Genomic DNA, 11,798 nt, shown 5'->3' with positions numbered 1-11,798 from the left:
TATTAGCTAATACTGTTTTCTTGACCTGCCACTTCCTCTTTCCATTTCTTCCCAGTTGACAGTTTCATTTCGTATTTGCAAAGATAATAATTTCTAACTATTCAGTATCTAAGGCCTACTAATGAGACTCATACAGTATCTCTCTTTCTGAGAAATTCTTACTTCACTCAATAAAGTTACCACCAATTATGTCTGATTTCCTCACATTGATGAGAATTCCTTATTTCATGCAAATGAAAAAATTTTGGGATAGTGTTCATATATCATGTTTTCTTTCCTCAGTCATTTATTGGCAGACATGGAGTTTATGTCTATAGTTTTTGTAGGAAATGCTGTATAAATATCCATTTATGTACAAATGTTTCTTAGGCATTTCACTTGTGGTCCTTTGGGTAAGTTTGGTATGCCCCTGACTAAAAATGCAAACATTAATTTTGTGTATATGAAAGAAGATTGTAAATTCTCACAACTGAGGAGTTTTTAAAATTTCCAGTAACCCTTATACTCATCACTACCACCACCTGTAAATCACTTTTGCAGCAAAAAGTAATAAGTGTTGGAATTTTATTTTCAGATTAAGAGATTGTGACTTGATGTTGTAGAGGATTAGGACTTGGACCTCAGCATCCTGCCAAATGATGCAGGTGTTCAGTATCTTCTCCAGCTGCGCTAGGTCCTTATCAAAGAAGTACAGTGCTCATGAATATGCAAATAAGGTGAGCATACGTTTGTAATATACAGGGATGACCCCATCCTATAACAAAGTGCTCTCAGTTGTCTTCCCCACAGTCAGTGAACACTCTGGCCCTCACCATGGGATGGAGCTGGGTCCTCTTCCTATTGGCAGCAGCAACAGGTAAGGGGCTCCCCAGTTCCACCCCTGAAGTGAAGCCAGAAACTACATGACAATGTCATCCATTCTGCCTTTCTCTCCACAGGTGTCCACTCTGAGGTCCAGCTGCAGCAGTCTGGGGCTGAGGTGGGGAGACCTGGGTCCTCAGTGAAGCTGTCCTGCAAGGCTTCTGGATACAGCTTCACCAGCTACTATATGCACTGGGTGAAGCAGAAACCTGGACAGAGGCTGGAGTGGATTGGATGGATTTATCCTGGAAATGGTAATACTGGCTATAACCAGAAGTTCCGGGGCAAGGCCACACTGACTGCAGACACATCCTCCAGCACAGCCCACATGGAGCTCCGCAGCCTGACAGCTGAGGACTCTGCGGTCTATTACTGTGCGAGAGGTGCACAGTGGTGCACCCACATCCTGAGTGTGTCAGAAAACCTAGAGGGGAAGGAAGCTGCCCTGAAAGTGAGATGAGAGAATGTTGGTTTAGAAATAGTCATTCTATATCAGAAACTTGATTTTTGGTAAAGGAGCCAAAACCACATAATGGAAAAAGGATAGTGTCTCCAAGGAATGGTGCTGGTCTACCTGGATGTCTATGCAAAACCTGCACTCCCAGTGCAGGATCTCCGTACCGCTCCCTCCCCCAAAGAGACTCACAGACAGCGGTTCAATGCAAAAGCAAGAGGCAGTTTATTCCGATCATGATGGGGGTCGTCCCTTCAAAGCAGGAGACGACCCCGAGCATACAAAGCACAGAGTTTTTATACCTAAAAAATCAGGCCTTTACATTAATTAGTCAGGAGAAAAGATAGCAGTTATGTGGCTGGCAGCTGTAGCGGGCCACTTACAGCTCCAAGGACAGTCCTCCCATCTTTTCCCATCTCCCGGTTCTGTAGCATGCAGCTTACAGCTTCAAGGACAGTCCTCCCATCTTTCCCATCTCTCGGATTTAGTAGCCCTAAATTACCTGACTTGTTTTTCTTTCTTAGCTGGCCCTTATTCAAGGTCCAGTTGTTTTTCTTTCTAATTTGGGATGGTCCCATTTCTCATTCCCCCCTTTTTCTTTGGCATAATTTTAACCCTAAAATTACAGGCTAGATTCAGCCTGCATCTCTAATTGCTGATACTGCTGTCGAAGCATAAGGACCTGAACGGTACTGATCCTTTCTCTCAGGAAGTTGAGTAGCTTGTTAAGAATGCAGAGGCAAAGAGTTACAATCAGGAGAAAAATTAGCAAAGGGCCTAGCAAGGTGGAGATTAAAGTGGTCATCCATGGAGAGGAATTAAACCATCCTTCAAACCATCCTAGGCTTTGGGCTCCTTCTCGCTTTCTCTTTTCTAAGCCCTCTTTGTCCTTATCTAGGGTCTCAGTGACAACTCCAGTATGGTCGACATAGAAACAGCATTCTTCTTTTAGGGCAGCGCATAAACCTCCTTGTTGCAGAAACAATAAATCTAAGCCCCTTCTGTTTTGTAATACCATCTCTGATAATGACTGTAAGGAATCTTTGAGCTCTCTAATTGTACTTTCTAATCTTTCTATGTCCTCATCAACAGCTGCCCTAAGCTCATATAAACCACTATGTCGGAGGGCTATAGCCGACCCTCCAGCTGCTGTCCCTGCTGCTCCTAGCCTGACCCCAAGAATTATGGCTAGGGAAATTCCCCAGTCTCTTTTTGTTCGTATCAGCGGTTCCCCCACAGAGTCCCAGTATTGAAAGGGCTCTTCATACGGGTGATAGGTGACTCGGGGGATTACCTGGACCAGAACACAGTAGTCAGATGAATTGACAAGCACCTGAGTACTGACACAGTAGTAATTTCTGTCACACAGGCCCACCATCCATCGATTGGTGGTATGAGGTACCCAGACAGACCTGCAACATCACAGGTTTGGTTGCATAAAAACTGATGACTGGGGGGGACTTTACCTACACTGAGTCCTTGCCCTGAAACGGCAGACAGGGAAAGTCTGGCCTCCCTTTGTGTCCAACGGCAGGCTGTTGCCTCTTGGGAGTTACTTATCTCATCTGTAAAGGCAATTCCTTCATAATATGGGGAAGCAATTCCAAAGCATAACCAACAAGACTCAGTAACCTTGGGGTTGGTGTTATTTAGGGCCTGGAAGGCCCCCTGTGCTAGGGAAGTAATGTATGGTCCAGGAGGCTTAGGGGAAGAAGAATCTTTACCCATTTTTGAGTTAGGAGTCAGTGAGGGGGTTGCCGGACGTGGGGCCATAGTCTGGGGGTCCGATTTCACTGGGGGAACCAGGTGAGGGCCAGCTTTATTTGGCCCTACTTCAGCAGATGGGGCTGTTATTTTTAATTTGATGGTGAAAAGTAACCCATCATCATATCTTTCCTTATATATTCGTAGGCCCCAAGTGAACCCTGTCCCCCAGTTAGTTGAAATCTGTTTTCCAGCGTCCGTGAACCGGATTAGCAAGGGGTGTCACCAGGTGGTACATATTGGCTGATTAGTCCACCTATTGTTTGGTCCCCGGTCTGGGGGCTGGGCATGACTGTAATTAGCTTTAACAACAATGTAATCCCAACTGGAGGTAGTCTTCCAGTAAGTATCACCAGTGGTTTCACACCCCCAATTTTTGCAGTAGAAGTCATTTCTCCCCCCACATTTGTTTACCATTTTAGGTTGCTGGTGGGGTCCTGGACATACATAAAAGGTTAGGACTCGCAGCATACTGCGGTGGTTGGTGGTCCCGCAGCCCCCCAGGGATCTAAGTCCCTTCTCTCACTAAAAGACCCATGTCTATGGTCCCCAGGAACCACGTTGGGGTCTAGGTGGCTTTGCAAATCCCAGTTAGCAGGTGCTCCTAGAGCCATTTTACAAAGGTCAGGGTACATGTCCGGCCACCATGTGAAGGGTGGGGCTATCTTTGAAACAGACCAAATTATAATATGTCTGTGATTAGTTACTTCCCAAGTCAAAAGTTTGGGCTGGTGAGGACTGGAGCCCAAGCAAGTATTGTGAGTGCTTAACAGAGCCAGAAGCACCAGCAGTTTGTGGATATCACTCACGGCTAACATTCTTAACAAGCTTAAGTTTTAAGGGATTGTCACTGGGCTGGATTTTCCAGTCAGAAGTGGAGTCCTCTGGAGCAGGTTTGATGTGTGATGCAAGCAGCAATGCCTTCTACCTTCACAGCAGTTGGGGTGGTGAGCAGGATGCAGTAAGGACCTTTCCACCGGGGTTCCAAATTCTGACTACGGTGTTGCAGTACATAAACCAAGTCTCCAACTTGGAACTGATGTGGCACCTCTAAGGATCCTGGCGCATATGCACTGCCAACCTTGTTCCAGATTTCTTTTTGAATAAGCTGCAGTCCCTTTAACCTGGACAACAAGTCAGAGTTATCACTAGTTATGTCAAGAGGGTCTCCCAGGAGAGTCAAGGGTGCAGGAACTCCAAACAATAGTTCAAAATGCGTAAGATTCAACAAGGAAGGAATATTCCTGACCCTAAAAAGAGCCAGAGGGAGGAGTACCACCCAGTCACCGCCAGTCTCCATGGTCAATTTAGTAAGGGTCTCTTTTAGAGTTCTATTCATTCTTTCTACCTGTCCTGAACTTTGGGGTCTATAAGCACAATGTAATTTCCAATTAGTCCCCAAAAATCTGGCCACCTCCTGACTTACCTGAGCAACGAAGGCCGGCCCATTGTCTCACCCGATTACCTTTGGAACTCCAAACCGAGGAAAAATGTCTTCTAAAATCTTCTTGGTTACAACCAGAGCAGTCTCTTTCTTGGTGGGAAAAGCTTCCACCCATCCTGAGAAGGTATCTACAAAGACTAGAAGATATTTATTTCCATACCTGGCCGGCTTGATCTCGGTAAAGTCCACTTCCCAATGCATTCCAGGTCTAGTTCCCCTTAGCCATTTTCCCGAGCTTTGGAAATTCTTCCCTATGTTTACCTTTTGGCAAGGGGTACATGTCTGAGTCACTTTTTCGGTTAGAGCAGTGAGATTTAGTATTCAGTAAGGAGATTGGAGAACAATTTCAGTCAATTTTTTTGCCCCTAAATGAGTCCATTGATGCATTTGCGTTATTAGTCTCTTAGCATCTTCCTGTGGCAAAATGATCTTACCTTTAAAGGAGTCAATCCATGCTCCCATATTAGCATCAAATGTCCCTTGTTTTCTCTGTATTTGCTCCAGGTCGTCCTCTGAGTATTTTAGCTGTTCCTTCTCTGGCAACTCAGTAGTTAATATCATTGGAGCAGGACTTCCTCTAGCAGCTGCTTTAGCCTCCTGATCAGCCATGTTATTTTCCTTTGTTGCCTTGGAATTTTCCTTCTGATGTCCCAGGCAGTGAATTATGCTTACCTTGGTGGGCAGTAGTAAGGCATTGAGCAAGGCCAAGATTTCATTTTTATTTTTAATTTCTTTCCCGGCTGACGTCAATAGGCCTCTCTGCTGGTAGATGGCCCCGTGCACATGGGCCGTAGCAAAGGCATACCTGCTGTCAGTGTAGACGTTTATCTTTTTGTCTATTCCCAAAGTTAATGCTTGAGTTAAGGCTTGAGTTCTGCCCGTTGAGCAGAGGTGCCTTCAGGCAGCGCTTGGGCCCATATTACCTTGTGTCCATCCACCACCGCTGCTCCCGCTCTTCTTTTTCCATTTTCCAAAAAGCTACTCCCATCTGTGTAATATGTCACCTCTGCATCCGGCAGAGGCTGGTCTTTTAAGTCCTTTCGCCATCCCTGTTCTTCTGCCAACACCTGCAAGCGATCATGCTCTGGGGGCTGAATCTCTGGATCTGCTAACAGGGTGGCAAGGTTTAGCCCCATTGCTGGGGCAAAAGTAATCTTGTCATTATTCAAAAGCAAAGTTTGGTAATGAGTCATGCGAGCATTCTTGAGCCAGTGATCAGGTGGCTGTCTGACAACACTCTCAAGGGCAACAGTAAGATCTTGTCCCAAGGTCAGCTTGTCAGCATCCTTTACCAATGGGGCGACTGTTGCTATTATCCGAAGGCAGGTCAGCCATCCTGCTGCTACTGGATCAAGCTTTTTAGATAGATAAGCTACCGGTCTCTTTCAGGGTCTAATCTTTTGAGTTAACACCCCTTTAGCCATTTTCTGGTTCTCGGCCACATAGAGATGAAAAGGTTTAGTGACATCAGGAAGTCCCAAGGCTGGAGCTGACATTAAAGCCTGTTTAATATTATCAAATGCAGCCTGTTCATCTTTTCCCCAGGAAAAAGAGTCATTGCCCTTTGTAAGGGCATACAGAGGGGCTGCCATTTCAGCGAACCCAGGAATCCATAATCGGCAAAACCCCGCTGTACCAAGAAATTCCCTCAGTTGTTTTGTAGTTCGTGGAGGGGGAATATGAAACAGTCTCTTTTCTAGCCTCCAATAACCATCTTTTTCCTTCCTTCAGTATATACTCCAGGTAACTGACTTGTTTCCGGCATATCTGGGCCGTCTTTGCTGATGCTCTATAGCCGAGTTTGCCCACTTCTTGTAACAGTTGGCCGGTGGCTTCGAGACAGGTTTTCTGACAATCTGCAGCTAGTAAGATGTCATCCACATACTGGAGAAGAGTTACCTGAGTATTTGTGGCCCGGAAGTGTGGCAGGTCTTGGTGCAGGGCTTCATCAAATATGGTAGGAGAATTCTTAAATGCTTGGGGAAGTCGAGTCCATGTTAGTTGGCCCGAGACCCCGGAGTCGGGATCTTTCCATTCAAAAGCGAAAATGTCTTGGCTGGCAGGGCTAAGTTGAAAACAAAAGAATGCATCTTTAAGGTCTAGAACAGTATACCAGGCTCTGTCAGGGGGAAGGGAGCTCAGCAGGTTATACAGGTTGGGGACTGTTGCATGTAAGTCCATAACCTGTTTGTTAACTTCCCTCAGGTCTTGTATAGGCCGATAATTGTTGCTCCCAGGCTTCCGGACCGGCAGTAATGGAGTATTCCAAGCAGATTGATATCTTTTCAAAACCCCTAGGTCCAGGAGTTGCTGTATATGAGGGCGAATCCCATCATGGGCTTCCTTAGACATTGGATACTGCCGCACTGCAACTGGCGCTGCCTGAGGTTTTAGCTCTATCTGGACTGGCGGTTGCTTTCTTGCTTTCCCCAACCCAGCTGTTTCAGCCCAGGCCTCAGGGTATTTTTTTTACCCACCAGTCAATGTCTTTTTCCCCCTCTTTTAAATTTTCAAATAGCCGGTATTCATCTTCCAAGTGAATTGTAAGCACGTGAATAGGATCCCCTCTTTTATCTGTAACCTGTGGGCCTTCTGGGTTAAAATAGATGTGGGCTCCTATTTTGGTCAGGATATCCTGTCCCAGCAACGGGTATGGGCAGTCAGGCATGACTAAGAATGAGTGGGATACCCGGCCCACTCCAAGGTCCACTGTTCTTCGGGTAGTCCATGTATATTGCTTACATCCAGTGGCCCCTTGAACCCATGATTTTTTTTTCTTTCTTAGCCCCTGAATCTTGCAACAGAACTGAATGCTGAGCGCCAGTATCCACTAGAAAATGGACTGGCTTCCCCTCCACCTTGAGGGTTACCCTGGGTTCGGGGAGGGGAACCGAACCCTGTCCTCCCTAATTGCTGTCATTGTTCAAGGTCAGGACCCTGGTCCCTGTGGCTCGAGAATTCAGCTGTTTCTTCTTCCTTTTGGGGCAATCCCTCCTCCAGTGTCCCGTCTCCTTGCAGTAGGCACACTGGTCCTTAGACAAAGGGCCCTTATGGTTGCCAGGAACTCTTTCCCTTTAGTACGACTTTCCTGAACTACAGTGGCCAGAATCTTAGTCAATTTTTTATCCTGCCTCTTGTCTCTCTCTCTCTCTCTCTTATCTCCTGTTCTTTCTGTTTCCTTTCTTCTTTTTCTTCTTCTGTTTCTCGACTATAGAAGACTTTCTCTGCTACTTGCACTAAATCCTTCAACGACTGCAGACCTTCTAATTTCTGAAGTTTCCTACGAATATCCCTAGATGACTGATCTATGAAAGATACAGCTACTGTTGCCCTGTGCTCATCTGAAGCAGGGTCATAGGGAGTAAACCGGCAGAACGCTTCCATCAGCCGTTCTAAGTAGGCTGCAGGAGATTCCTCCAGGCCCCTGGACCACTTCTCTTACCTTAGTCAAATTGGTGGGTCTTCGAGCAGCTCCACGGAGACCCGCCATTAGAGTCTGGCGGTAAACCTTCAAGTGCTGCCTACCCTCTGGTGTATTGTAATCCCAATCAGGACGAGAGAGAGGAAACCCATTATTAATCTCATCAGAGAGAACTGTAGGCCTCCCATCCGCCCTCGGGACATTCTCCCTTGCCTCTAGAAGAACTCGTCCCCTCTCCTCGGTAGTCAGGAGTGTCTGTAAAAGCTGTTGGCAATCATCCCAAGTGGGCTGGTGAGAGAAAAGGACAGATTCAAACAAGTCAGTCAAGGCTTGGGGGTTCTAAGAAAAAGGGGGATTGTGAGCCTTCCAATTGTAGAGATCAGCTGTGGAAAAAGGACAGTACTGAAGGGGATATTGCCCATCCCCCTCTGAAAATCCATAGGCTCGCAACGGGAGAGCCACCGAGTCCAGCTGGGTTGCTCTGTGGCTTCGTGTTCCAGCTGCTGGGCCCCGTTCATTCTGAGCAGTGTCAGCTGGTGAGTGCAGCGGGACCTCTGGCAGTGTCTGCAGTGCCGACAGTGACCAACAGCTCCTGGTGAAGGAACTGTAAGGGGACTAGGAAAACTGCATGCTAGCCCCGCCCTAGGCCCTGAGGGAGAACTGACAGCTTCCGGGAAACTGACAGGGAAACGGTAGGAGGTCTGGCAGGAGAACTGGCCAGGGGACTAGCAGGGGTAGGGGACATGGCTGGAGGATAAGGGGGCGGAAGGTCAAAAGGGAGGAGGTCTGCATCTGGAGAAGTGAGCACTTTCTTTTTCTCCTCTTCCTTAACGGCACAAGCAGTTGTCGATGGAGTCTCTGTGGGGAGAACAAAGGGGCGCACCCAGGGGGGTGGACGGCGAACAATATCCTCCCAGGTTAGGACATAAGGTACCTGATCAGGATGGCCCCCCTGTGCTTGGAGAGTCTTAGCCTTAACAGCAAGAATCGTGTCAAGGTGAAAGGTGCCCTCTGGTGGCCATCCAACCTGAAAAGCAGGCCATTCCAAGGAGCAAAAGGCTTGCCACTTCGCTTTTCTAACTTCCACTGAGAGGTTATGTGTCCTATATTTTACTTCTGAGAAATGGTCAAGGGTGAGGGATAAGGGTGTTGTCACCGTCTGTCCCATAATGAAGTCTTCCATCAGAAAAGTCAGAGAGGCAACAAGAACAGAGACAAAAAGGACCAAACAAGCAATCAGACAAGGACGCCCTTGTGGGTGATACCACAGTGCCCTAACGGAACGGCTCCCCGGCCGGTCTCTATGAAAATCAGACTCAGACGGGAGGAGGACCGTCTCTGATCCAACCTCCCAACAAACGGAACCTGGAGCGTCCCCCAGCTTCCTGCCTTTCGATATCTGATGCGTCTGTCAATTGAAATGGCCTAATCAAACAACCAAGACAGTTCAGACAGGCGCCTAACCAGAACAAAACCAGAACAAAACAGAATCTGCAGAAACCTGAAATCAAACAAACAAAATGACTGACCTGTTTCAGCCTGACCTCCGAGCCCGGTCTGGTGAGGGTCAGAGAAGGGCAGCGTCGGTTTCCCGGCCAACGCACCACATGCAAAACCTGCACTCCTGGTGCAGGGTCTCCGTACTGCTCCCTCCCCCAAAGAGACTCACAGACAGCGGTTCAATGCAAAAGCAAGAGACAGTTTATTCCGATCGCAATGGGGGTCGTCCCTTCAAAGCAGGAGATGACCCTGAGCATACAAAGCACAGAGTTTTTATACCTAAAAATTCAGGCCTTTACATTGATTAGTCAGCAGAAAAGATAGCAGTTATGTGGCTGGCAGCTCTAGCGGGCCGCTTACAGCTTCAAGGACAGTCCTCCCATCTTTCCCATCTCTTGGATTTAGTAGCCCTAAATCGCCTGACTTGTTTTTCTTTCTTAGCTGGCCCTTATTCAAGATCCAGTTGTTTTTCTTTCTAATTTGGGATGGTCACATTTCTCATCTACATTTAAAAAATGCAAATAGTTTCATACCTATGACCCTGAACAAAAGTAAATCCAAGCTCTCAACAAAGCACCAGACACACTAAATGTATGAAAAGAAAACCTGGGGAAGGAACTTGAACTCATTGGCAAAGGAGACAACTTCCTGAACAGAACACAAACATCTCAGGCCCTAAGATTAATTAATGGGGGCTCATGAAACTTAAATGCCTCTGTAAAGCAAAGAACACTATCCATAGAACAAAATGGCAGCATATAGACTTGGAGAAGATCTTCACCAACCCTACATCTGACAGGGAGCTAATATTCAAAATACATAAAGAACTCAATAAATTTAATGCCAACACACCCAATAATCCAATTAAAAAACGAGATAAAGATCTAAACAGAAAATTATCAACAGAGGAATATTGAATGGCTGTGACACACTTAAAGAAATGATCATCACCTTTAGTAAGCAGGAGAGTACAAATCAAAATGACTCTGAGATTCCACCTTACACCCATCAGAATGGCTGAGCTAAAAAACTAGAGTAATAGTACATGTTGGCGAGATTGTGGAGAAAGGGCAACACTCCCCCATTGCTGGTGGGAGTGCAAACTTGTACAACCACTTTGGAAATGCATCTACAACTTTTTCAGAAAATTGGGAAGAGCTATACCACAATGCCCAGGAATACCACTCCTGTGCATATACTCAAAAGATGCTCCACCATACAACAAAGACATTTGTTCAACCATGTTCATAGTGGGTTTATTTGGAATAGCCAGAAAGAGGAAACAATGCAGATGCCCCTGAACTTAAGAATCACTACACATAAAGATGCTAAACAAGAAGGAGGACCCTGGGTAAGATGATCAGTCCTCATTTAGAAAGGCAAACGGGACACACAGGGAATAGGACAGGAGACTGCCACAGAGGTCCTATGAGAGACCCTACCCAGCAGTGTATTGAAGTAGATACTTAGACTCATAGACAAACTTTGGGCGGAGTGCTGGACTTATATGAAAGAAGGTGGGGGGGATAGAAAGACATGGAGGGGCTGGAGTTTCACAAAGAAAGCAACAGAACCAAAAAATCTGCACCGCGGTTTCTTTTCTGAGACTGATACTCCAAACATGGACCATTCATGAAGATAACCTAGAACTCCTGCACAGATGTAGCCTATGGCCTCTCCGTCTCCATACGGTTCCCTAGCAATGGGAACTGTCTATGGCATGAACTCAGTGGCTGGCTCTTTGATCACCTCCCCTTGAGGGGATCTTACCAGGGCACAGAGAAAGGCAATGCAGACAGTGCTGATGAGATCTGGTAGGCTAGGGTCAGATGGAAGGGGAGAAGGACCTCTCCTATTAGTGGACTTGTGGAGGTTAATGGGAGGAGAAGAGGGAGGGAAGGCAGGATTGGGAGGTGACAAGGGAGGGAGATACAGCTGGGATGTAAAGTGTATAAATTGTAATTAAAAATAAATTTAAAATGATTTTAGAAAAAAATACTGGATAAAGAAACTTGGTATATCTACACAATGGAATACTACTTAGATATTAAAAACAAGGAGATCATGAAATTTGCAGGTGAATGGAAGTATCTGGACAAAAAAAAAGAAACATCCTGAGTGAGGTAAATCAGATCCAGAATGATAACCATATTATGTACTCACTTACAGTCAGATATTAGCCATATAAAACAAGATAACGATGCTATAATTCACCGACCTAAAAAAGCTAAGAAACAAGGAGCACCTTAGGGATCATGCTACATTCTCATTCAGAAGGTTAAATAGAATAGACAGCAGAAGTAGTTGAAGAGAAAGAAAAGAAAGGAAGCCTACCATGGATTTCCTTGGAAAGA

The 11,798-nt window shown here is 46.1% G+C and overlaps 1 pseudogene and 1 gene segment (V, D, J or C); one reads left to right on the top strand and one right to left on the bottom strand.

Moving 5' to 3' along the window:
- Nucleotides 1–769: 769 nt before the first annotated feature.
- Nucleotides 770–1,321, top strand: LOC132655361 (immunoglobulin heavy variable 1-3-like). The segment is given in 2 exon segments: nucleotides 770–856; nucleotides 939–1,321. Coding segments are annotated over 2 exon segments (426 nt in total).
- A 2,202-nt stretch (nucleotides 1,322–3,523) lies between these two features.
- LOC110544906 (uncharacterized) lies at nucleotides 3,524–9,112 on the bottom strand (annotated as a pseudogene).
- Nucleotides 9,113–11,798: the final 2,686 nt, after the last annotated feature.

The sequence above is a fragment of the Meriones unguiculatus genome, chromosome 7 (genome assembly GCF_030254825.1).
Source record: "Meriones unguiculatus strain TT.TT164.6M chromosome 7, Bangor_MerUng_6.1, whole genome shotgun sequence".
Lineage (NCBI taxonomy): Eukaryota > Metazoa > Chordata > Mammalia > Rodentia > Muridae > Meriones > Meriones unguiculatus.
Note: the sequence above shows the minus strand (reverse complement) of the source record. Positions and strands in the feature narration are given on the sequence as shown.